Here is a 26,160-nt window from a genome sequence, read left to right as displayed (position 1 = left end):
CTATTAATACTAAGTAATTAATGGAAACATTCAATGAGAAACATTTGATTAAGGTAAACAGAAATAAATAGCTTTTAAAATATATTCAGAATGCTTTAGCATATGCATTTAAAAATATTCTATATTTTTGATTCTTAAAAATTTATTCAAGAAGTAGAAATATCTGAATTTCAGATTGAACAATGCATTCTGAAAGAAATACTAATTGCGTTGTTTCCATTTACAAGTTCTTTAATTCACAAACAAGTTGTTATATTTGATAGAAGAAGGCATTTTATATTTCATTTGGTGCGCATGTATTTGGACTGAGAAATATTTCCTCACTTTCTTTAAGTACAAAATTGTAAGTGCATAGTGGTGGTCTGTGAAAGAGAAAAAGAGAGAGAAAAAATAACTATTAGTAAAACAGCAAATTTATTTTCTTCTCATAAATATTGGAATACCCTATGCCTGTAACTAACTAGTTCTCTAAATGCAGGAAGTTGAAATAAATCTCTGGGAACATTTCTACTCCATCTCATTTGTCTACATAGGGATGAATAGACACAGTATTTGTGAGAAAGAAAAAATTCTCTGTGCTTCAACATCTTCTCTCCTTGCTGCTTCACTGGAATACTTAACATTGAATGGGAAGTATTTTTGGATACTGAAATAGCTGAAAACTGAACTCAACTCTTAGTGGCTGGGCCACTTCTTCTACCGTGATAGCCACCATGGAAGAGTTGGGCTGAATTGCACAGACAATTTTGCCAAATGTTTTAATCAATCCTCTGCCACCTGCTAAAATGGAAATAATAACATTTAAAGTATTCTATATCTTGGAGAAATAGTGTATTTAGTATTTGAAGGTTTCTGAGAAGTCATGTCACTGTGGTGAATCAGGCGTCTTGTCTCGTAATTTATCTTCCTGTTAATGTCTTGAAAACTTCAAAAAAGCAATCAACTAGAATAAGCAAAGATTGGTCAAAATTCAGAAAAGGAGCTAAAGGAAAAAATGGTGTAATAAATGGAAATTTCCTATATCAGCCATACTAACTTAGTCAAGGAAAAGGGAGCAATTCAGCTGCACAGGTGCTGGTAGTTCCCCTTTATTTGACATATGCACTGCTCTAGTTCAAGAGATATATTGCTCTCTGTCTCCTTCTAGCTTGATTAAGACATCATTGAGCATGTTTTTAAAATATAAACAGTATTGTTAGGCTAAATTCTTCCATTTTAAATCAATTTCCTATATTTGCTAATATTTGAAAAGTAATAAAATATGAACATATTCATCTTTAATTCTAAAAGCTGATATAGAGTACTACAATATTTTCCACTTGAAATAGTAAATGTATCTAGGAATTTTAATTTTAATAGTATAGAAGTAAATATGAAATGACAGTACCTCAATTTGATAAGATTTTGATTCTTAGATATTAGCAAAAGTAGCTTTTTGTTAAATTGTCAGAGTTCAGAACATAATCGAAAAATCAGGTATAATCCTTTCTCCATTATTAAGAAATAAGTGGAAGAATGACTTTACCACTTCCCCTAACAAATACATATATACTTATGTCAATTTCTAATCTAGCCTGCTACAGCCTTTATTCAATGAGTGAGCCTTCAATGTTCTGGATATCCCTGATCCACCTAATTTTTAAGTTGTCATCGTAGGACAAGGGTGTTATTAGACTTATTAATAAATTACCTCAGTCATTAAGTAATTGTTCTATTCACATATTCATAATACAGTATTATGACAAGTGCTCTTATTTATTTTCTACAAAGAAATAAAAGCTCATAACCCTGTTACCATTGAAATATGTTCAATATAGTAAATGTATATTTTTATTAAATATTCCATATTTTACAAAGCCTCTGCAAGCATTACGAAACAGTTTAGTCAGGTTCATTACGCCTACCAAAGTTAAATTTTACCAAAACGTATGAGAAAAATTAATTTTCTTTGTTTTTACATTGTGAAAAGCCTATCTAGTTCTACTGCCAGGACTCTGATTTTGAGATCATGTATCCTATGTTATTAATAGTTCCTTCTCCCCGAATCAAAATTTTTAAACTCTATAATTTAGAAAAAACTATGTGATATATGTTGAACTATCATAGGAAGAAGACTATTTAGTGGATTTTTTTAATTTAAAAAAGCACTGAAAATTGCATTTCTAATGCTTTGTTTACCACAAGTTAGCAGAAATGAGCACAGTACATTGATAAAGTATAAACTTTAATAAAAAATAATAGAAGAAATCCAAGGGTTAAAAAATCTCTCTAAAATTCAAATATAATTAGCTTTTAATTTTAATCCATATATATTCTACCAAATTACAGGGAATAGACATGCTTCTTTATTTGAAAAAGCTCCCTAGGGCTTTTGTATAACATATCACCACATCTATGCATCTAGTATTCTTTTTAAAACTTACTTAGGATAAGGTTCCCAGCACTAACAAAGGTGTCTGTTCCTACCTGCCAGATGATCAGGTAAAAAGAATATAATGGTCTTGCCTCAGTAGTGGGGGTAATTGACCCTAAACTTAGCACTACTCCAGTCCTGCCTAAAACACCTTGAAGGCAGGACCTGAAAGAATCAACCTGTTTAAAAGTAACTTAACAGCATCTTGAGAATAAACCTGAAGAATATTTATAAGAATACAAAAATATGGAGCACCTAACATGATAAAATACACAATGGTGTCTAATCAAGAATTACCAAGCATGCAAAGAAGCAGGAAAATGGAACCATATGAGGGTCAACCAATTGAAACTACCCGAGAACTAGCATAGATGTGAGAATCAGCAGACAAAGATATTCAAAGAGTTATTATAACTGTATTTCATATGTTCAAATAGCTAGGTAGAGACATAAGAGATATTAAGAGAGTCAAATCAAACTTCCATAGGTGAAAACTATAATATCTGAGTTGAAAAATACCCTGGATAGGATAAATATCAACTTAGACATTGCAGAAGAAAAGAATAGTGAACTTGAAGACACAGCAACAGAAACTATTCAAAATGAAATGTAGGGAGTAAATGAAACTTAAAACTTCACGGAGTATCAGTGAACTGTGGGACAACTTCAAGCAGCCTAATAAACTTGAAATTAGAGTCCCCAAAGGGAGAGGAGAGAGTAGGGGCATAGAAAAAGATATTTCAAAAGAAGTTAAAAATTTAGATAAAATCTGATGAAATCCATAAACCCATGGATCCAATAAGGTCAACAAACACTAAACACAAGAGATATGAAAAAAAATTCCAAAAAGCCACATCGAATCAAACTGCTTAAAATCAGTGATAAGGAGAAAATCTTAACCAGCCAGAGAAAAGAGGCTTATTTTCCTCATAGGAACAAAGGAAGGATAGTAATATATTTCTCATTAAGATCAATGCATGGTCTAAGACAGTACAGCAACATTCTTAACGAACTGGAAGTAAAACAACAACAACAACCGCCAAACTAGAATTCTATACCCAGAGAATTTATCTTTCAAAATAAAGACATCATAAAGACTTTTTCAGACACACAAAAGTTGAAAGAATTCGCAACCATCAGATCCTACAAAAAAATCTTAAAGGAACTCCTTTTGTTATAAGGTAAATTATACCAGATGGAAATACGCATCTACATAAGGGTTAGAAGTGCACCAGAAATGGTAACGATATGGAGAAAATATATGACTTTTCCTAATGATTTATGTATCCTTAATGGACATATCTCTTTGAAGAAAAGTGATGCACTGTATTATAGAGATCTTAGCATATGTATCATTAAAATGTATGCCAACAACGGCACAAGAGAGAAATAGAAGTATACTACTGTAAGGCTCTCATGTTATATGTAAAGTAGTAAAATTCACTTGAAGGTACACTGTGATAAAATAAAGATTATAATATAAACCCCAAAGAAACCACTAAAATAATCAAACAGTTATAGATAATAAACCCACAAAGAAGATCAAATGTAATCATAAGACTCCTCAATTTACCAAAAGAAGGCAGACAATGAGAAATTGGGAACAAAGAACAGATGGGACAAACAGAAAACAAAAATAGCAAGATGATAGATTTAAACCCAAATATATCTACAATTACATTAAATTTAAAGATGCAGATGCCCTCAATTAAATGGCAGAGGTCATCAACATCATTTGTCATTTGAGACATGCAAATTAAAAACAGTGAACTACCTCTACACAAGTATTAGAATAGCAAAAATAAAAAACAAACAACAAAAGAAACTGTTGAAGGTGCAGTTTTTGGTGTAAGAGAGCCGTAGAACTCTGATAAGTGCCAGTGGGAATACAAAATGTACAGTCACCTTGGAAAACAGTCCGGCAGTTTCTTATAAAGTTAAACATACACTCACAACATGACCCCACAATCTCTCTTCTAGGTGTTTATCTAAGAGAAATGAAAACTTATGTTCACACCAAAACCTGCAGGCAAATATTTATGTTGGCTTTGGTCATGGACAGATATCAAAAATTGTGAACAAATTATATTTCCTCCAACTGGTGAATGGATAAAGGAACTGTGGTATATCCATACAATAAAATACTATTCATCAATAACATTCCACTGATAGAGGCAACAACATGGATGAATTTTAAATGTCTAAAGCTAAGTGAAAGAAGCCATACTTATAGGGCGACATACTATATGATTCCATTTATATAATGTTCTGGAAAGGGCAAATCTAGGTGCAGAGGTTGTCAGAGAGTGGGCATGGGGAGTTGAAAATAAAGGAGCAGCACAAGGCAGTTTTTATGATTGATGGAAGTGTTCTGTATCTTAATTGTGGTGGTGGTGATATGACTCTATGCACTTATTAAAACTCACAGAACTGTATACCAAAAAGAGTACATTTTACTTATTAAGTAAAGTTTTTAAAAGTAGATTTAGTTCAGCTTTTCTCAGGCAGTCATCCAGGTACCTCCACTTGAATATCCCTCTCAGTCCCTAAGTTTGAAAGCCTAGTCCGCTGGAAAAGCTCAGAAGAACTATGTTGTTGGTGTAGTCTCTATCACAGTTTGTTACAGATAGCTAATTACTGATTGAGTAGACACACAGTTTAGTCTGGACCGTAAGGCATCATATTTTTATAACTCACATTCCTAATGATTTGGCAGTGCTAATTCTCATTAATTGCACATTATCTGTATGGACAGATCTAAATGGGAAAAGCAACTAAATGGTTACTGCAATTATCTAGGTAATTAAACTTAAGGCACACATTTCATCCAAGCATCTGTTAGCATCCACAGCCAACAGGGAATGTTAAGAGTTTTGTTAACCACCCACAAAATGTATTTTAGGTTTTTTTTTCCCCCTGAGTAGAAGTAATTGCATCTAAATTTTGTAAATTTAGTCAATTTTCTTTTTTTTTTTTTAAACATCTTTATTGAAGTATAATTGCTTTACAATGGTGTGTTACTTTCTGCTTTATAACAAAATGAATCAGTTATACATATACATATGTTCCCATATCTCTTCCCTCTTGCATCTCCCTCCCTCCCACCCTCCCTATCCCACCCCTCTAGGTGGTCACAAAGCACCAAGCTGATCTCCCTGTGCTATGCGGCTGCTTCCCACTAGCTAGCTATTTTACATTTGGTAGTGTATATATGTCCATGACACTCTCTCACCCTGTCACATCTCACTCCTCCCCCTCCCCATATCCTCAAGTCCATTCTCTAGTAGGTCTGTGTCTTTATTCCCGTCTTGCCACTAGGTTCTTCATGACCTAGTCAATTTTCATAGTCTATCCACTGTTTAGATTTTACATAAAAATTAAAATGACACACATGCTTATTTTTTTCTCTGTGGCATATCCCAATGACTTTACCGCATTTCTTACTTAACCAATGAAGGAGTTGTATATAACATTTGTCTGTGTAAAACACGATTAAGGAGACAGTGAATCAAATATAATAGTGGACATACCTGTCTGCCTTTACACTTTCTTTTCCTCTTACAAGTGACTTGAAAAAGAGAAATAAATGGAGCAACCTATGACTGTCGGTAGGGTCACTGACATTCTGGGTCAAGGTGTGAACATCATGTGGTGAGGTAAAAGATTTGAAAATGTTCTTTCTATGAATATAAAAAAGGCACTTGTTTAAAGTGCAGATAGTTGTCTATGCATGGATAGTGTTTATGAAAAACAAAACTTGGGGAAAAAGTATTCAACATAAAGTAAAATCTAAGTTGAATATTCTATAAAAGATGAAATATATTGAGTCATTAACTTACAGTTAAAAAGAGAAAAACTGCTTATAACCAGGTACATGATGTTGCACAGCTCCAAGTCCAATGTGGTCACATTATTATCTATGTGAACAGTGACCCTTGAAGCTATTATTGCAGTGAATAAGCTGCATGATTCTACACAAAAAGCCTGCTTATAATTCAGTGTAAATAATTAAATTCATGATTCAACTGTAGCATGTGTGATTATAAGTATGACAAAATATTAACAGTGTTATCTCTTAGTTGTAGGATTATATATGAATTAAATTTTCCAAATGTTCCACAATGGGAATAATTGACTATATTAATTAGTGAAAAACTGTTTATTCCTATAAAAAGAGCAGCAACTAAAAACAAAGAAAACAACAAATGAAAAAAGCCAAGAAAAGTTTGGCTTCGAGTCATTGCGAAGGCACTTCTCAGCTGAGAAACCTTAGACATGTTATAAAACCTCTGAGTTTCTGTTCCCTTACTAGTAAAACAAAGAAAATACTTAACTCATGGAGTTGTTGCAAAAATTGTAAAAATAGCATTTGGGATGTAGTAGATGCTAAATAAATTTAACCACTATAATTCATCTTGAAAGCAGTTCACTAATATTAAAACAAAACCAAACTTCTCTGGGATATCCTTTTAATGCCTAAATCTTCAAAGAAGTCATCAATCCTTTGTACACAAAAATGTTTCCTTAAATCACATGCATCATCCAAAACATGCATCTTGGAAGAAAACTAAAACTCCTCCTTCTTATATACTAGTTCCCTAAAGGAGAAGGTTAAATTGAGTTTAGGGCAAATAACTCACAAGATAAATTCCACTTTATGAGATAAATTTGCAATCAATGCAGATTTCTTTTTCTGAAGTTCTTAATTCTGCTGAGAGTCTTCCTATATCCCCCAAAACTCTGATGGGTGAGGATTCTTTTTTTTTTTTTTTTTTTTTTCTTTTTTTTTTTTTCTTTTTTTTTGGGTGAGGATTCTGATCACTACATTATAAGAGTGGGAAGTGTGGTAGAAGTGAATAGAGAGTTTGGATAAGAAGTTTACAAAGTATTAATGAATGAAACTTTTACAAAAAGGTAGGGTTGTTTTTATGGTAGGAGAATGTGACATAGTTTCACAGAATTATTGGGAATAAAGCATTTTATTGATGAATTACTTCAGCAAAACAGGCTGATATTTTTCATATAATTATGGGCTTGGCCAGTCTATTGCTTGAGCTGTGTATTTATAGATAAAAGGAGGTATAAGAAGAGTTAAATTGGGGACCAACAAGAGAAGGGAATAAAAATGAAACGAAAGGATTGCTACTAACTGAGCATCTGCTATGAGCCGAATGTATACTTCTCATATATAATGTCACTGAAAACATATGGAACATATTGCAAGACAAATATAGAAAGAAAAGCAACTATTTTGTGAACACGGGTTGATTGTAAAATGCATTTATATTTATATATTTATTTATGTAATGTACTTTTAATCAAATTTTGTTAAGATTTGTGTCAATTATTGGGTATTTATATAATAACTATAATTGTATCTTACAGCATAGTTAGTGAAAATATATGTGCTGTAGTTTTTAGGATTATAACCTGAAATTTCTTGCTTACATTGTCCAATTATACAATTACCATTTAAAATTATGTCATAACTTTAGGCAAATTAAAAAGATAATCACTTATCTTAATTATCAAATATTTTTTTAAAATTTATTTAACTGCAACAAATTTTAATCTAAGATAAATAATTTTAGAAGTAGAATATGAATAAAGTATCTTGTCCCTAAATATAGTAAATAAAATATTGAATTTCTAAAAATATTTAGGTATAGTAACCTTTTGTTCAATACTCTAATGGTATACAAAAGAAGCTCATTTCCAGTCATCCTAAAACCTTATTCTTGTATGAGACATAGTTTACATTACATATAGAAACACGCAGTGGCTATTCACACTGTTGACATTGTTTGGAGTTCTTTATCTGTGTCACCTCTCAACATTACACAGACCTAGAGCACCATTTGAGGACCCCCGAGAAAATGGGCTGTGGATAGTGAAGATGCGGGACAGGCTTCAGAATGAGTGAACAAACTTTGTAAAAATGTAAAACAGTTTTGCCAAAATTGTTACCTTTAAACGCCCTTCACAATTCTAGCGTTCCAATCCCCACATTCTCCCAAAGTACCCTTGGCCTTTTAACCGGGCAGTTTAAAAGACAAAAAATGAAGTGTTAATGACTTCAGCACGAATAGTATAACTGTAAATTGGTTTTCTGAGGTTACTCTCTAAAGACAGTTCTTTGGCTGTTCTTAACCAAATACCCTCATTAAATCTAAGCTTCATGTATAATGTTTTCAAAAGAATCTTGAAACTATTTAATGAAATGAAATACTAAATTAATGAGAGAAGTTACCATGAAGTAAGTAATGCATAGAGGCCAAAGCTACAAAATTATAGATTTAAATGTTTAATTAATTTGAAAAAGGACAAACGTCTAAATTTATACATAAACCCTCATGATACTGGAGTAAATTATTTGAGGAGTTACTTCAATGTTTAATCTCACATTGTCTTGTCAGTCAAAATATTACATTATAGTCATGCAGAACTATAAACATACTTATTCTAAAAACCTAACTTACCCCCAAATTGTTTGAAGTATCCAGACCCTGAAAGATCTGAATTTGAGTGCTCTAGCTTAGCTATTCATTTATTGCTTTCATTCACAAGTTAATTGTGTCAGCCAGTCAGAATTATATTTTTTAGTTAAATCAATATTTAACTTTAGTAAGATATATTACAAGCCAGACAGTCAATGTTTAATTAATGTTTTGCTGACTTATCAAAATATTTTCAGTCTCTCTGTAGTGGTCTGTTCTTTTTGCCACCAAGCATCTATCCCTTTCGGGTAATATTACCATCATCATTCTTTACCCCACTCTCAATCTATAAACTTTGGATGAACTTGATCCCATCTTGTCTCAGAGTTAAGCATAAAACACTGAAAGAACTTATTTCCCTGGCCAATCAGAAGAATATAATTCCCCAAGCACAGTGTGAGGTTCAAAGATAGGTACTTGCCCAATCAAAATCAGTGAGATGGGACCTTAATGGGATGGGATCAGTGGGACCTTAAAACTTTTTTTTTCCCCCTGAGGGGTGTGAACTTGGAATCAGGTAGGTATGATAGTTACCTATCATGGTACCTATTACCATCATAGTGTTAGCTAACACATGCATCACCTCACATCACATCACATAATTACCATTTAGTTTGTGGTGAGAACATTTAACATCTACTGTATTAGCAACTTTCAAGTATATAATACAATATCTGTTAACTATAATCACTCTGCTGTACATTAGTTCCCCAGAACTTATTCATCTTATAACTGGAAGCTTGTACTCTTTGACCAACATCTCTTTTCCTCCACCTCCCAGGCTCTAGTTAACCACCATTCTAGTCTCTGGGTCTATAAGTTCAGCTTTTTTAGCTTCCACATGTGATATCATACAGTATTTCTCTTTCTCTGTCTGACTTATATCACTTAGCATAGTGTGCCCAAGATTCATCCATGTTGTCACAAACTGCTGGATGTCTTCTTTCCTGTGGCTGAATAATATTCCATCACACACACACACACATACACACACACACACCCCCCTTCCACATCTTTTTTTTTTTAATATGTTTATTGGAGTATAATTGCTTTACAATGGTGTTGTTAGTTTCTGCTTTATAACAAAGTGAATCAGCTATACATATACATATATCCCCATATCTCTTCCCTCTTGTGACTCCCTCCCTCCCACCCTCCCTATCCCACCACTCTAGGTGGTCACAAAGCACCGAGCTGATCTTCCTGTGCTATGCAGCTGCTTCCCACTAGCTATAGGTTTTACATTTGGTAGTGTATATATGTCCATGCCACTCTCTCACTTCGTCCCAGCTTACCCATCCTCCTCCCTGTGTCCTCAAGTCCATTCTCTATGTCTGCGTCTTTATTCCTGTCCTGCCCCTAGGATATTCAGAACTATTTTTTCTTTTTGTTTTAGATTCCACATATATGTGTTAGCATACGGTATTTGTTTTTCTCTTTCTGACTTACTTCACTCTGTATGACAGACTCTAGGTCCATCCACCTCACTACAAATAACTCAATTTCGTTTCTTTTTATGGCTGAGTATTCCACTGTATATATGTGCCACATCTTCTTTATCCATTCATCTTGTGGTGGACACTTAGGTTGCTTCCATGTCCTGGCTATTGTAAATAGAGCTGCAATGAACATTGTGGTACATGACTCTTTTTGAATTATGGTTTTCTCAGGGTATATGCCCAGTAGTGGAATTGCTGGGTCATATGGTAGTTCTATTTTTAGTTTTATGGAACCTCCATACTGTTCTCCATAGTGGCTGTATCAATTTACATTCCCACCAACAGTGCAATAGGGTTCCCTTTTCTCCACACCCTCTCCAGCATTTATTGCTTGTAGATTTTTTGATGATGGCCATTCTGACTGGTGTGAGATGATATCTCATTGTAGTTTTGATTTGATTAATCAAATCAAATGATTAATGATGTTGAGCATTCTTTCATGTGTTTGTTGGCAATCTGTATATCTTCTTTGGAGAAATGTCTTTGGAGAAGTTTAGGTCTTCTGCCCATTTTGGGATTGGGTTTTTTTTTGATATTGAGCTGCATGAGCTGCTTGTAAATTTTGGAGATTAATCCTTTGTCAGTTGCTTCATTTGCAAATATTTTCTCCCATTCTGAGGGTTGTCTTTTCGTCTTGTTTATGGTTTCCTTTGCTATGAAAAAGCTTTTAAGTTTCATTAGGTCCCATTTGTTTATTTTTGTTTTTATTTCATTTCTCTAGGAGGTGGGTCAAAAAGGATCTTGCTGTGATTTATGTCATAGAGTGTTCTGCCTATGTTTTCCTCTAAGAGTTTTATAGTGTCTGGACTTACATTTAGGTCTTTAATCCATTTTGAGTTTATTTTTGTGTATGGTGTTAGGGAGTGTTCTAATTTCATTCTTTCACATGTAGCTGTCCAGTTTTTGCAGCACACCTTATTGAAGACGCTGCCTTTTCTCCATTGTATATTCTTGCCTTCTTTATCAAACATAAGGTGACCATATGTGCGTGGGTTTATCTCTGGGCTTTCTATCCTGTTCCATTGATCTATATTTCTGTTTCTGTGCCAGTACCATACTGTCTTGATTACTGTAACTGTGTAGTATAGTCTGAAGTCAGGGAGCCTGATTCCTCCAGCTCCGTTTCTCTTTCTCAAGATTGCTTTGGCTATTCGGGGTCTTTTCTGTTTCCATACAAATTGTGAAATTTTTTGTACTACTTCTGTGAAAAATGCCAGTGGTAGTTTGATAGGGATTGCATTGAATCTGTAGATTGCTTTGGGTAGTACAGTCATTTTCACAATGTTGATTCTTCCAATCCAAGAACACTGTATATCTCTCCATCTGTTTGTATCATCTTTAATTTCTTTCATCAGTGTCTTATAGTTTTCTGCATATAGGTCTTTTGTCTCCTTAGGTAGGTTTATTCCTAGGTATTTTATTCTTTTTGTTGCAATGGTAAATGGGAGTGTTTCCTTAATTTCACTTTCAGATTTTTCATCATTAGTGTATAGGAATGCAAGAGATTTTTGTGCATTCATTTTGTATCCTGCTACTTTACCAAATTCATTGATTAGCTCTAGTAGTTTTTTGGTAGCATCTTTACGATTCTCTATGTATAGTATCATGTCATCTGCAAAGAATGATGGCTTTACTTCTTCTTTTCCGATTTGGATTCTTGTTATTTCTTTTTCTTCTCTGATTGCTGTGGCTAAAACTTCCAAAACAATGCTGAATAATAGTGGTGAGAGTGGGCAACCTTGTCTTGTTCCTGATCTCAGTGGAAATGGTTTCAGTTTTTCACCATTGAGGATGATGTTGGCTGTGGGTTTGTCATATATGGCCTTTATTATGTTGAGTTAAGTTCCCTCTACGCCTACTTTCTGGAGGGTTTTTATCATAAATGGGTGTTGAATTTTGTCAAAAGCTTTTTCTGCATCTATTGAGATGATTATATGGTTTTTCTCCTTCAATTTGTTAATATGGTATATCACATTGATTGATTTGCATATAATGAAGAATCCTTGCATTTCTGGGATAAACCCACTTGATCATGGTGTATGATCCTTTTAATATGCTGTTGGATTCTGTTTGCTAGTATTTTGTTGAGGATTTCTGCATCTATGTTCATCAGTGATATTGGCCTGTAGTTTTCTTTCTTTGTGACATCTTTGTCTGCTTTTGGTATCAGGGTGATGGTGGCCTCATAGAATGCGTTTGGGAGTGTTCCTCCCTCTGCTATATTTTGGAAGAGTTTGAGAAGGATAGGTGTTAGCTCTTCTCTAAATGTTTGATAGAATTTGCCTGTGAAGCCATCTGGTCCTGGGCTTTTGTTTGTTGGAAGATTTTTAATCACAGTTTCAATTTCAGTGCTTGTGATTGGTCTGTTTATATTTTCTATTTCTTCCTGGTTCAGTCTCAGAAGGTTGTGCTTTTCTAAGAATTTGTCCATTTCTTCCAGATTGTCCATTTTATTGGCATAGAGTTGCTTGAAGTGATCTCTCATGATCCTTTGTATTTCTGCAGTGTCAGTTGTTACTTCTCCTTTTTCATTTCTAATTCTATTGATTTGAGTCTTCTCCCTTTTTTCTTGATGAGTCTGGCTAATGGTTTATCAATTTTGTTTATCTTCTCAAAAAACCAGCTTTAATTTTTATTGATCTTTGCTATTGTTTCCTTCATTTCTTTTTCATTTATTTCTGATCTCATCTTTATGATTTCTTTCCTTCTGCTAACTTTGGAGTTTTTTGGTTCTTGTTTCTCTAATTGCTTTAGGTGTAAGTTTAGGTTGTTTATTTGAGATGTTTCTTGTTTTTTAAGGTATGATTGTATTGCTATAAACTTCCCTCTTAGAACTGCTTTTGCTGCATCCCATAGGTTTTGGGTTGTCGTGTTTTCATTGTCATTTTTTTCTAGGTATATTTTGATTTCCTCTTTGTTTTCTTCAGTGATCTCTTGGTTACTAAGTAGTGTATTGTTTAGCCTCCATGTGTTTGTATGTTTTACAGATTTTTCCTGTAATTGATACCTAGTCTCATAGTGTTGTGGTCAGAAAAGATAGCTGATACGATTTCAATTTTCTTAAATTTACCAAGGCTTGATTTGTGACCCAAGATATGATCTATCCTGGAGAATGTTCCATGAGCACTTGAGAAGAAAGTGTATTCTGTTGTTTTTGGATGGAATGTCCTATAAATATCAATTAACTTATCTTGTTTAATGTATCATTTAACACTTGTTTCCTTATTTATTTTCATTTTGGATGATCTGTCCATTGGTGAAAGTGGGGTGTTAAAGTCCCCTACTATGATTGTGTTACTGTCAATTTCCCCTTTTATGGCTGTTAGCATTTGCCTTATGTATTGAGGTACTCATATGTTGGGTGCATAGATATTTACAATTGTTATATCTTCTTCTTGGGTTGATCCCTGATCATTATGTAGTGTCCTTCTTAGTCTCTTGTAATAGTGTTTATTTTGAAGTCTGTTTTGTCTGACATGAGAATTGCTACTCCAGCTTTCTTCTGATTTCCATTTGCATGGAATATCTTTTTCCATCCTCTCACTTTCAGTCTGTATGTGTCCCTAGGTCTGAAGTGGGTCTCTTGTAGACAGCATATATACGGGTCTTGTTTTTGTATCCATTCAGCCAGTCTATGTCTTTTGGTTGGAGCATTTAATCCATTTCCATTTAAGGTAATTATCGATATGTATGTTCCTATTACCATTTTCTTAATTGTTTTGGGTTTGTTATTGTAGGTCTTTTCCTTCTCTTGTGTTTCCTCCCTAGAGAAGTTCCTTTAGCATTTGTTGTAAAGCTGGTTTGGTGGTGCTGAATTTTCTTAGCTTTTGCTTGTCTGTAAAGTTTTTAATTTCTCCGTCGAATCTGAATGAGATCCTTGCTGGGTAGAGTAATCTTGGTTGTAGGTTTTTCCCTTTCATCACTTTAAATATGTCCTGCCACTCCCTTCTGGCTTGCAAAGTTTCTGCTGAAAGATCAGCTGTTAACCTTATGGGGATTCCCTTGTATGTTACTTGTTGCTTTTCCCTTGCTGCTTTTAATGTTTTTTCTGTGTGTTTAATTTTTGGTAGTTTGATTAATATGTGCCTTGGCGTGGTTCTCTTTGGATTTATCCTGTATGGGACTCTCTGCACTTCCTGGACTTGATTGACTATTTCCTTTCCCATATTAGGTAAGTTCTCAACTATAATCTTTCTAATATTTTCTCAGGACCTTTCTTTTTCTCTTCTTCTTCTGGGACCCCTATAATTCAAATGTTGGTGAGTTTAATGTTGTCCCAGAGGTCTCTGAGACTGTCCTCAATTCTTTTCATTCTTTTTTCTTTATTCTGCTCTGCAGTAGTTATTTCCACTATTTTATCTTCCAGGTCACTTATCCGTTCCTCTGCCTCAGTTATTCTGCTACTGATTTCTTCTAGAGAATTTTAAATTTCATTTATTGTGTTGTTCATCACTGTTTGTTTGCTCTTTATTACTTCTATGTCCTTGTTAAACGTTTCTTGTATTTTCTCCATTCTATTTCCAAGATTTGGGATCATCTTTACTATCATTATTTTGAATTCTTTTTCAGGTAGACTGCATGATTCCTCTTCATTTGTTTGGTCTGCTGGGTTTTTACCTTGTTCCTTCATCTGCTGTGTGTTTCTCTGTCTTCTCATTTTGCTTAACTTACTGTGTTTGGGGTCTCCTTTTCACAGGCTGCTAGTTGGTAGTTCCCATTGTTTTTGGTGTGTGCCCCCAGTGGCTAAGGTTGGTTCAGTGAGTTGTGTAGGCTTCCTGGTGGAGGGGACTAGTGCCTGTGTTCTGGTGGATGAGGCTGGATCTTGTCTTTCTGGTGGGCACGTCCACGTCTGGTGGTGTGTTTTGGGGTGTCTGTGACCTTATTATGATTTTAGGCCGCCTCTCTGCTAATGGGTGGGGTTGTGTTCCTGTCTTGCTAGTTGTTTGGCATAGGGTGTCTGGCACTGTAGCTTGCTGGTCATTGAGTGGAGCTGGGTCTTGGCGTTGAGATGGAGATCTCTGGGAGATTTTCACCGTTTGATATTACGTGGGGATGGGAGGTCTGTGGTGGACCAGTGTCCTGAACTCAGCTCTCCCACCTCAGAGGCCCAGGCCTGACGCCCGGCCAGAGCACCAAGACCCTGTCATCCACATGGCTCAGAATAAAAGGGAGAAAAAAAGAAAGTAAGAAAAAATAAATAAATAAATAAAGTTATTATAATAAAAAATAATTATTAAAAATAAAAAAAAATTTTAAAGTAATAAAAAAAAGGAAAGAAGAGAGCAACCAAACCAAAAAACAAATCCACCAATGATAACCAGCACTAAAAACCATACTAAAAAAAAAAAAAAAAAACAGACAGACAGAACCCTAGGACAAATGGTAAAAGCAAAGCTATTCAGACAAAATCACACACAGAAGCATACACATACACACTCACAAAAAGAGAAAAAGGAAAAAAATATATATATCGTTGCTCCCAAAGTTCACTGCCTCAATTTGGGATGATTCGTTGTCTATTCAGGTATTCCACAGATGCAGGGTACATCAAGCTGATTGTGGAGATTTAATCCGCTGCTCCTGAGGCTGCACGGAGAAATTTCCCTTTCTCTTCTTTGTTCGCACAGCTCCTGGGGCTCAGCTTTGGATTTGGCCCCGCCTCTTCGTGTAGGTCGCCTGAGAGCGTCTGTTCTTTGCTCAGACAGGACGGGGTTAAAGGAGCAGCTGATTAGGGGGCTCTGGCTCACTCAGGCCGGGGGGAGGAAGGGGTACGGATGTGGGGCGAGCCTGCGGCGGCAGAGGCCAGCGTGACGCTGCCACAGCCTGAGGCGCGCCGTGCGTTCTCCCGGGGAAGTTGTCCCCGGATCACAGAACCCTGGCAGTGGCGGGCTGCACAGGCTCCTGGGAGGGGAGGTGTGGAGAGTGACCTGTGCTTGCACACAGGCTTCTTGGTGGCGGCAGCAGCAGCCTTAGCGTCTCACGCCCGTCTCTGGGGTCTGCGCTGATAGCCGCGGCTCACGCCCGTCTCTGGAGCTCTTTTAGGTGGTGCTCTGAATCCACTCTTCTCGCGCACCCCAAAATAATGGTCTCTTGCCTCTTAGGCAGGTCCAGGCTTTTTCCCGGACTCCCTCCCAGCTAGCTGTGGTGCACTAGCCCCCTGCAGGCTGTGTTCACGCCGCCAACCCCAGTCCTCTCCCTGCGATCCGACTGAAGCCCGAGCCTCAGCTCACAGCCCCCGCCCGCCCCAGCGGGTGAGCAGACAAGCCTCTCGGGCTGATGAGTGCTGGTCGGCACTGATCCTCTGTGCGGGAATCTCTCCGCTTTGCCCTCCGCACCCCTGTGGCTGCGCTCTCCTCCGTGGCTCCGAAGCTTCCCCCCTCCGCCACCCGCAGTCTCCACCCGCGAAATGGCTTCCTAGTAGTGTGTGGAAACCTTTCCTCCTTCACAGCTCCCTCCCACTGGTGCAGGTCCCGTCCCTATTCTTTGTCTCTGTTTTTTCTTTTTTCTTTTGCCCTACCCAGGTACGTGGGGAGTTTCTTGCCTTTTGGGAGGTCTGAGTTCTTCTGCCAGCGTTCAGTAGGTGTTCTGTAGGGGTTGTTCCACATGTAGATGTATTTCTGATGTATTTGTGGGGAGGAAGGTGATCTACACTTCTTACTCTTCCACCACCTTGAAGCTCCTCCACATCTTCTTGATCCATTCATCCTTTGATGGATACTTAGGTGGTTTCCATATCCTGGCTATTGTGAATAATGCTGCAGTAAATATGGGAGTACAGATATCTCTTCAATCTTCAGTATCCTGTTCTCATTTCCTTTGGATATATACCCAGAACATAGAGTTGCTGAATCATATGGTAGTTCTATTTTTAATTTTTTGAGGAACCTCCATACTGTTTTCCATAGTGGCTGCAACAATTTACATTCCTACCAATGGTTCATAAATGGTTTCCTTTCCTCCACATCCTAGCCAACACTTATCTCTTGTCTCTTTGATGTTAGCCATTCTAATAGGTGTGAAGTGGTTTTGACTTACATTCTTCTGATGATTACTGATATCTGTTTTATTCCTCAACTGGCATACAATGAAGAAAACCCAAATGGCAATATTTAATCTATTTTTTTATTAATTTATTTATTTTTATTTATTTTTTTGGCTGCGTTGCATCTTCGTTGCTGTGCGCGGGCTTTCTCCAGTTGCAGCAATGGGGGGGCTACTCTTCATTGCAGTGTGCAGGCTTCTCATTGCAGTGGCTTCTCTTGTTGTGGAGCATGGGCTCTAGGCATGCGGGCTTCAGTAGTTGTGGCATGTGGGCTCAGTAGTTGTGGTTCTTGGGCTGTAGAGCACAGGCTCAGTAGTTATGGTGCATGGGCTTAGTTGCTCCATGGCATGTGGGATCTTCCTGGACCAAGGATTGAACCTATGGCCCCTGCATTGGCAGGCGGATTCTTAACCACTGCGCCACCAGGGAAGTCACTATCTATTCTTTTTTGAGCTATAAATCAGATAACTACTTATTGAAGATAAAATATAAAATCCTCAGTGATTTTTTGGAGGATCCAAAGATCTCAATTCTAATAACTACCACAAACTATTATTTGCCTCTTTGTTTTTAAGGAGTCTATAATTTTTAAAAATTCAAGAGGTAGATATGGAAATAATTTTAAAATCACATCATCAACTTCAAAATCCAAAAACAATTTCTTGTTTAAATATTAAAATATTCAACAATTTCACTTTTTGTAAACACTACAGTTTTTAGTATATGCTAATTTTTCTACATAGTAACCAAGAAGAGCAATAATTGTTAAAGTATACAGCAAATTACAACTTCTTAAGAAAGTCCTTCACTTAGTATCAGTATAAATTTGATTTATCAAGATGCCTTTATAAGAGAAAATAATTTCATTAAGTTTTTTCTAATTATGGCATACATACATTTTTGTTATATTAAAAATGAGTCATTAACCATTATGTTATGGTAATTCTGCCATTTTAATGATTGCCTAACATTTCATATTGTGAATATTCCATAATAAATTTATCAAGTGCCTCATTGTTGAGCAGTTAATTTATTTCTAATTTTAAGCATTATAAATCAGACTGTGAAAAGAGTTCTCTTCTATACAAATATTTATGTGCATTTCTGATATTGTATCTATTTCACAAACATTTGTGTAACCCTTATTCTATGTCAGACAATATTTTATATCCTTTATAAATGTTACAATATTTAACCTTAGTAGTGAAGTTGATTATCACTACGCTCATTTTACAGATTAAAAAACTGAGACACAGAAGGATTAATCAATTTGACAAGGTCACAGAACTAGCAAGGAACTGAACTAAAGTGAAAACTCAGGCACTCTGAACATTACCCTATGCTACCTAGTCTCTGAAGTATAAGTTCTAGAAGAAGAAATAACGGGCTAGAAGTATTAACATTTGAGGATTCTTGACATATTTTGCTAAATTCTTTCCAGAATGTGCTTATAAGTTTACACACCTACCGGCAGTGAAACACAATGGAAATTTCTGTATAACTTCAGCAACAACAGATTTTTTCTTTTTCCAACTTGGGAAGAGATATATCTCATTGCCTTAATTTTAATTTATTTGAATACTATTGGGGTTACAAATTTTAAAATATGACTATTAGCCATTTATTCCTTTAATTTTTTAAACTGCTCTTTGTCAATTTGTTTATTTCTGTGGTTCTTCATTCAACTATTCACTTCGTGTCTATTTTGTACCAGGCACAGTTGAGGTACTTGTGTGAACAAAATGGATAAAATCAATGTCCTCAAGGAACTTAAATTCTACATGGAGAGAGACAACCAATAAACAACAAACATAATAAATAAGTATGTAGTATACTACCTACAGGTCCTATGAGGAAAAAACAAAACAAACAAAACTTGAGCAAGGTCAGGGAGATCAGGAGTGGTAGGATTGCTATATTGAAAAAATGACATCTGAGCAAAATCTTGAAAATAAAGTTAGCCTTCTAGGGAAGGAAATTTTCTGGCGGAGGAAACAGCCAGTGCAAAGGTTCTAAGAAAGATCCTGCCTGGTATGTTCAAGGAACAGCAAGGAGGCCTGCAATGCTGGATCTAAAGAGCCAGTTCAGTGAAGGAAGAGCTGAGGTCAAAGAGGTATGGGAGAGTGGAGGTGTAGCCCCCGAGTCAGGTGGGGTTTGTAAACCATTGTGAGGGCTTTGGCTTTTATTGAGACTGTGGTTGAATACTGGATATGTTTAGAAGGTAAGGTCAAAAGTTTTTATGATTGGATGTGGAGTGTGACAGAAAAAGACGTCTATGCTGAACCCAGGTTTTTTGACGAAGGCAACTAAAAAGATGTTTCTCTATGTTTTAACTGAGATGTGTCTTTCTGTATTTTTGTAAAATGTATTCATACATAAATAATTGAAAGCCATTCTATATCCCATACATTATAAAAGTTTTCTTATTTTGTTTTTGTTAATAATGTTTGTGACATACAGGTTTTATTTTTTTAATTTGTATGGAGGCAAATTGATTAATATTTTCCATTTAGTTTCTCTGTCTTGGCTTTCATTATTCTGCATACATAAACATTTGCCTATGTTTTCTCCTTACTGTTTTATATTTAATATGTTACTATATCTATAACTAATTTTGAATATGTTATAATTAAGACATTAAACTCTTTTTCAGTTGTCATTTATTCTTGTGTCATTACTTGAAAGGTTATTCACATCATCTACAAAATTACGTTTTGGAGTTTTCCTTTTACTCCCTTAAATGCATATATATTCTTCTGCCCGTATCAAACTTTTAAAATTATTGCTGTTTTGGAATTTGCTTTTCTGTTTCATAGTTAAAGTTATAAACACGACTCTCATTATTCAAATTTTCTTGGCTCATCTCAATAATTTTTTATTCCAAGTTAAGTAGGAAGAGCTAAGCCATCTCTTCTGGAGATTTTGATGGGAGTCATGTTAAACTTATAGGCGAGTTTAATAAGAATTGCCATTGCTACAGCATTAAATCTTCCATTCCATGAAAAAGTCTTTGAATACTTGCAGAATTCTATACTTATCACTCAATCTTAAAAATAAAATATATGAGTGGCTCTAAATGTTGCTGTCTTTTAGTTTCCTGGTTCTTAGTTCATTCTATCAATTTGAGATCTGTATCTTCTTCAATTGAGGAGAGATTCCTTTCATCATATCTGTAGTTACTTCTTCTGTTGTGTCTCCTCTTCAGCAATACTAGGTATCTACATTTTTGCGTTTTAATTATTTTCCCAAAAAATTATTCCTCAATCTTCTCTATTATATTACCTTATTCTGTAGGTTATTAAAAATGAGTTTTCTACATTATAATTCTACTCTTTCTTGTTTCTAATGTTGACACTAAATTTGATGTTGACCTTAGTTTCTTAACTCTGTCAGTTCCATTTAATCACGGTCAGTTGCTTGATCATCTTGCTCTTCACTTGTTCCTTCACGGATTACTGTTTCCTTAAATATTATTGAGAACACCAAGCAATTCTTTGTGAAATTTCCTGTAATAAATCTTTTAAAAAGTCAGCCTTATTTCTAAATCTTGATTGTTGGATCTTTCTTATGTTGCTGATGCTGAATTAGGCACCATTTTGTTGCTGTGTTTTTCCTGTTCACCTCTGCTTGAACAATGAGAGATGAGTATCTAGCTCTGGCACTTGCCCATATATACATTATCCTTGGTTCCTTTTACTGTACAGACGTATGGAACTAAATTTCTCTTTCTCATAGCGAGCTCATGTGCTATTTTATGTACAAAGATTGTAGCTAATGCCTGGCCAAGACTTACAGCATATGCTTCTTCTAGACTGAGGAAGAAACTCTTTTGTTTCTCTTTCCAGTTATGATATACAGGCAGAAGACTATATTCCAGAACAATATAAATCCTTTACATTTAAGTGCCAGAAACAGAGCATGTAAAACTATAACAACTACACTTCTTTATTCATACTCAGCATCCTGAGGCTCAGAGAGGTATTAATGGAGGAGACTAGGGGACTATGATAGTGCAACAACCATGACCTCTTTAAAATCTATTTTTTGAGGACTACAAATTTCTATTTGTAGGACTACAGTTTCTCTTCTTATATTTAGCATAGGTTTTCATTGTTAAAATAATAGATACACAGACCAGTTGAAGATTAAAAATCTTGCAGCTCTAGTCCTTTAAACATGACCCCCCCCCCCAAACTTTCTCTTTCTCTGATATACTTTGGTAAGGAATGGTTTTGCTAATGTTCCTAACTGAAAATGTCCATATATTTTGGTATTTTTGTAAGTATTTCAGTCAAAGGCAAAAGTAAAATTACCCCTTGTTATCTGTCCATTACAATGACATTTCACTCATTGACTTTTTTTAATAAATTTATTTATTTTTTTATTTTTTGGCTGTGCTGGATCTTCGTTGCTGTGTGCCGGCTTTCTCTAGTTGTGGCGAGCTGGGGCTACTCTTCGTTGTGGTGCGCGGGCTTCTCACTGTGGTGGCTTCTCTTGTGGCGGAGCACGGGCTCTAGGCCTGCGGGCTTCAGTAGTTGCGGTGCTCAGGCTCAGTAGTTGTGGCGAGCTGGGGCTACTCTTCGTTGTGGTGTGCGGGCTTCTCATTGCGGTGGCTTTTCTCTTGTTGTGGAGCACGGGCTCTAGGCCCGCGGGCTTCAGTAGTTGCGGTGCTCGGGCTCAGTAGTTGTGGCTCACGGGCTTAGTTGCTCCGTGGCACGTGGGATCCTCCCGGACCGGGCTTGAACCCTGTGTCCCCTGCATTGGCAGGCGGACTCTTAACCACTGTGCCACCAGGGAAGTCCCCACTCATTGACTTTTGAATGACTAAATATTCTCATACCAAAAGTTTACAAAGTAACATACTTCAAAGAATTTTCCCAGTTCTCCTTTGTGAGATAGACCTCATCTAAATGCATACGCTTACCACTAATTTTTTTTTTTTTTTTTTCTCCAGAAATTCTTATTTACTGTGTTCGACATTCACAAAAAGGTAATTGGGAAATCAAGTGTATAAATACAGGAACATAAACAGAGATAAAGAGAAAGTGTTGCAGTCAACCAAAGAAGAGAGATTTCTAGCAATCCAGAAACCCATTGAAATGACTGATAAAGTTCTAAGGCAGACATTTGTCTCACTTTTTTCATGTTTATTGTGTCTCATGAAATGATTGTATGTGTTTTTTCTTTGCTTGGGTAATGTGATTCCAAAATGAATCTCATCTAAGCCAAAAAAAAATTTGTATCTTTTAGATATTCCACTATTTATATAAAATACAATCTAAAATACACAATAAACAGATATTCGAGTACATGAATTTTTAAACCACTCCTTAGCAAAGCAATATTTTCAAGTTTAAGAGATAACATTGAAATCAAAATTTAGTTTTCTTACCTTTCTGGATATGTAAGTGATTTTAACTTGAGACGTTGAATAGTGTATTTGCATGTGGAACATTGCTGATTTGAGCTCTGAAAATATGCCAAACTAATGCTTGAAATATTTATAACATCATTTAAAAACTGAGCAAGAATCTTGAATTCTTGATGTTTATAAAATAATCTGTTCTTCCTAAACAGAAAATTTAATATCTCATCATATTGGTAATTCAAAATGTAATACAACTTCAAAATCAATATAATCTTATAAACATTAGATAGAAACACCAATATTATAGGGAAAAGGCCAAACAATAAAACATGTGGTAAAGTATTTATTAAAATAATTTAAACAGTAATTAAAAACAAAATAAAACAATAATAATATATATATCCCCACACTCAAATATTTTGGGAAAACTTTTTTGAGAAAAAGTGGGACATCTTGTCTTTCCGACTTGGTATCTAGATTGTACATATTACTAAGATTAGAGAAGTCACATTTTGCTTCTTTTTATAGGCCCCTGAACAACTATCTCCGTTCTTTGAATAGACTGGGCCCTCAAATAGTGATCCTTTGTTGTTCTGTGCCACTTTATCATTTCATGGGTCTGCCTGACTCCAAAGGAAACAGCAAAGGAGTATGAGGAGGAGGAGAAAGGTAAGAAAGAGAAGGAGGAGGAAAGAAAGGGAAGGGGGAAGGGAGGGAGGGTGAGTGGAAGATACAAAGGAAAGAAGGAAGGAAGGGGATGAAGGAAGGAGAGAAGAGAAGGAAAGGGAAAGAAAAGAGGAAAGGAAACTGAAAAAAATCTGTTGAAATAATTTCTTCCTTTGAGGCAACAGTGACTTACTTGAGCAAAGGCAACTATCACACATAGAATAGCTGAAAAGCAACCAGCGGGACACCCAGCACTTCTGCCATCTTATATTTGTCCCTGCTCTCTTCTCCTTTTGATTCTCCCACAGTATCTAGATCCAAAAAAGGTTGTTATCACTCCCCTCAAAACCCATCCCTACTCCCCTGTGGCAGAGTGACTACCTCCTCTTTCACAGAATATAATGTCATTGGTCATATCTCTAATTTCTGTCCAAGAGCTTATCTAGATTTCTCAGAGATACTTCAGAGTCAACATAGCCAGATGGAAACATGTTGTCTTCCCCCCAAAACTCACATCTACTCCACTGGTTCCAAATACCAACTGTGTGCTCCACCAAGCCTCTGCCCCCAGCTGAGCCCTGTCTGATGAGACCCAGACACATATACCCGCTGTTATTCACCATGTCTACTTGGATATCTCAAGGATGCCTAAAGCTCACTAAGTTCAAATTTAATGACATCTTCCCCAACACTCACCTCTCACCAAAAAAGAAAAAAAAAAGAAAAAAGAAAAACAAAAATCCTACAACAGGGGTCACCAACCCCCGGGCTGCAGACCAGTACTGGTCCATGACTGTTAGGAACCGGACCGCACAGCAGGAGGTGAGTGGCAGCCGAGTGAGCGAAGCTTCATCTGCCGCTCCCCATCGCTCGCATTACCACCTGAACCATCACTAGCATTACCGGCTGAACTCCCCCTGCGCCCCCACAGTCCTTGGAAAAAGTGTCTTCCACAAAACCGGTCCCTGGTGCCAAAAAGGTTGGACACTGCTGCCCTAAAACTTAGAAATTTTCTTATAATTTTAAGTAGCACCACTATCTATTGCCCAAGCCAGACAACTAGGCTTTGCCCTTGAGATCATCCTCTCTTTTTTATTTTTTAATTAAAAAAAAAATTTTTAGCATCTTTATTGTAGTATAGTTGCTTTACAATGTTGTGTTAGTTTCTGCTGTGTAACTAAGTGAATCAGCCATATGCATACATATATCCCCATATCCCCTCCATCTTGCGTCTCCCTCCCACCCTCCTTATACCACCACTCTAGGTGGTCACAGAGCACCGAGCTGATCTCCCTGTGCTATGCAGGTGCTTCCCACTAGCTATCTATTTTACATTTGGTAGTGTATATATGTCAATGCTACTCTCTCACTTCATCCCAGCTTATCGTTCCCCCTTCCTGTGTCCTCAAGTCCATTCTCTACATCTGCGTTTTTATTCCTAACCTGCACCTAGGTTCATCAGAACCTTTTTTGTTTGTTTTGTTTTGTTTTTTTTAGATTCCATATATATGTGTTAGCATACGGTATTTGTTTTTCTCTTTCTGACTTACTTCACTCTGTATGACAGATTCTAGGTCCATCCACCTCACTACAAATAACTCAATTTCGTTTCTTTTTATGGCTGAGTAATATTCCATTGTATATATGTGCCACATCTTCTTTATCCATTCATCTGTCGATGGACACTTAGGTTGCTTCCGTGTCCTGGCTATTATAAATAGTGCTGCAATGAATATTGTGGTACATGACTCTTTTTGACTTATGGTTTTCTCAGGGTATATGCCCAGTAGTGGGATTGCTGGGTCATATGGTAGTTCTATTTTTAGTTTTTAAAGGAACCTCCATACTGTTCTCCATAGTGGCTGTATCAATTTACATTCCCACCAACAATGCAAGAGGATTCCCTTTTCTCCACACCATCTCCAGCATTTATTATTTGTAGATTTTTTTATAATGGCTATTCTGACCGGTGTGAGGTGATACCTCATTGTAGTTTTGATTTGCATTTCTCTAATGATTAGTGATGTTGAGCATCCTTTCATGTGTTTGTTGGCAATCTGTATATCTTCTTTGGAGAAATGCCCATTTAGGTCTTCTGCCCATTTTTGGATTGGGTTATTTGGTTTTTTGATATTGAGCTGAATGAGCTGCTTGTATACTTTGGAGATGAATCCTTTGTCAGTTGCTTCATTTGCAAATATTTTCTCCCATTCTGAGGGTAGTCTTTTCGTCTTGTTTATGGTTTCCTTTGCTGTGCAAAAGCTTTTAAGTTTCATTAGGACCCATTTGTTTATTTTTGTTTTTATTTCCATTTCTCTAGGAGGTGGGTCAAAAAGGATCTTGCTGTGATTTATGTCATAGAGTGTTCTGCCTATGATTTCCTCTAAGAGTTTTATAGTGTCTGGACTTACATTTAGGTCTTTAATCCATTTTGAGTTTATTTTTGTGTATGGTGTTAGGGAGTGTTCTAATTTCATTCTTTTAAGCTGTCCAGTTTTCCAAGCACCACCCATTGAAGAGGCTGTCTTTTCTCCATTGTATATTCTTTCCTCCTTTATCAAAGATAAGGTGACCATATGTGCGTGGGCTTATCTCTGAGCTTTCTATCCTGTTCCATTGATCTATATTTCTGTTTTTTGTGCCAGTACCATACTGACTTGTTTACTGTAGCTTCG

General features: G+C 36.1%; 1 protein-coding gene across 1 annotated transcript in view; it reads right to left on the bottom strand.

Moving 5' to 3' along the window:
• Positions 1–274: 274 nt before the first annotated feature.
• The window catches only part of LIPI (lipase I), a 68,645-nt gene continuing 42,759 nt past the window's right edge, over positions 275–26,160 (bottom strand). The window contains 2 exon segments of the mRNA XM_061192970.1: positions 275–362; positions 22,844–23,020. Of these exon segments, the coding sequence (XP_061048953.1) occupies positions 275–362; positions 22,844–23,020 (265 nt within the window).

The sequence above is a fragment of the Eubalaena glacialis genome, chromosome 6 (genome assembly GCF_028564815.1).
Source record: "Eubalaena glacialis isolate mEubGla1 chromosome 6, mEubGla1.1.hap2.+ XY, whole genome shotgun sequence".
Taxonomy (NCBI): domain Eukaryota; kingdom Metazoa; phylum Chordata; class Mammalia; order Artiodactyla; family Balaenidae; genus Eubalaena; species Eubalaena glacialis.
The sequence above is the reverse complement of the archived record's forward strand: the minus strand, read 5'-3'. Positions and strand labels throughout refer to the sequence as shown.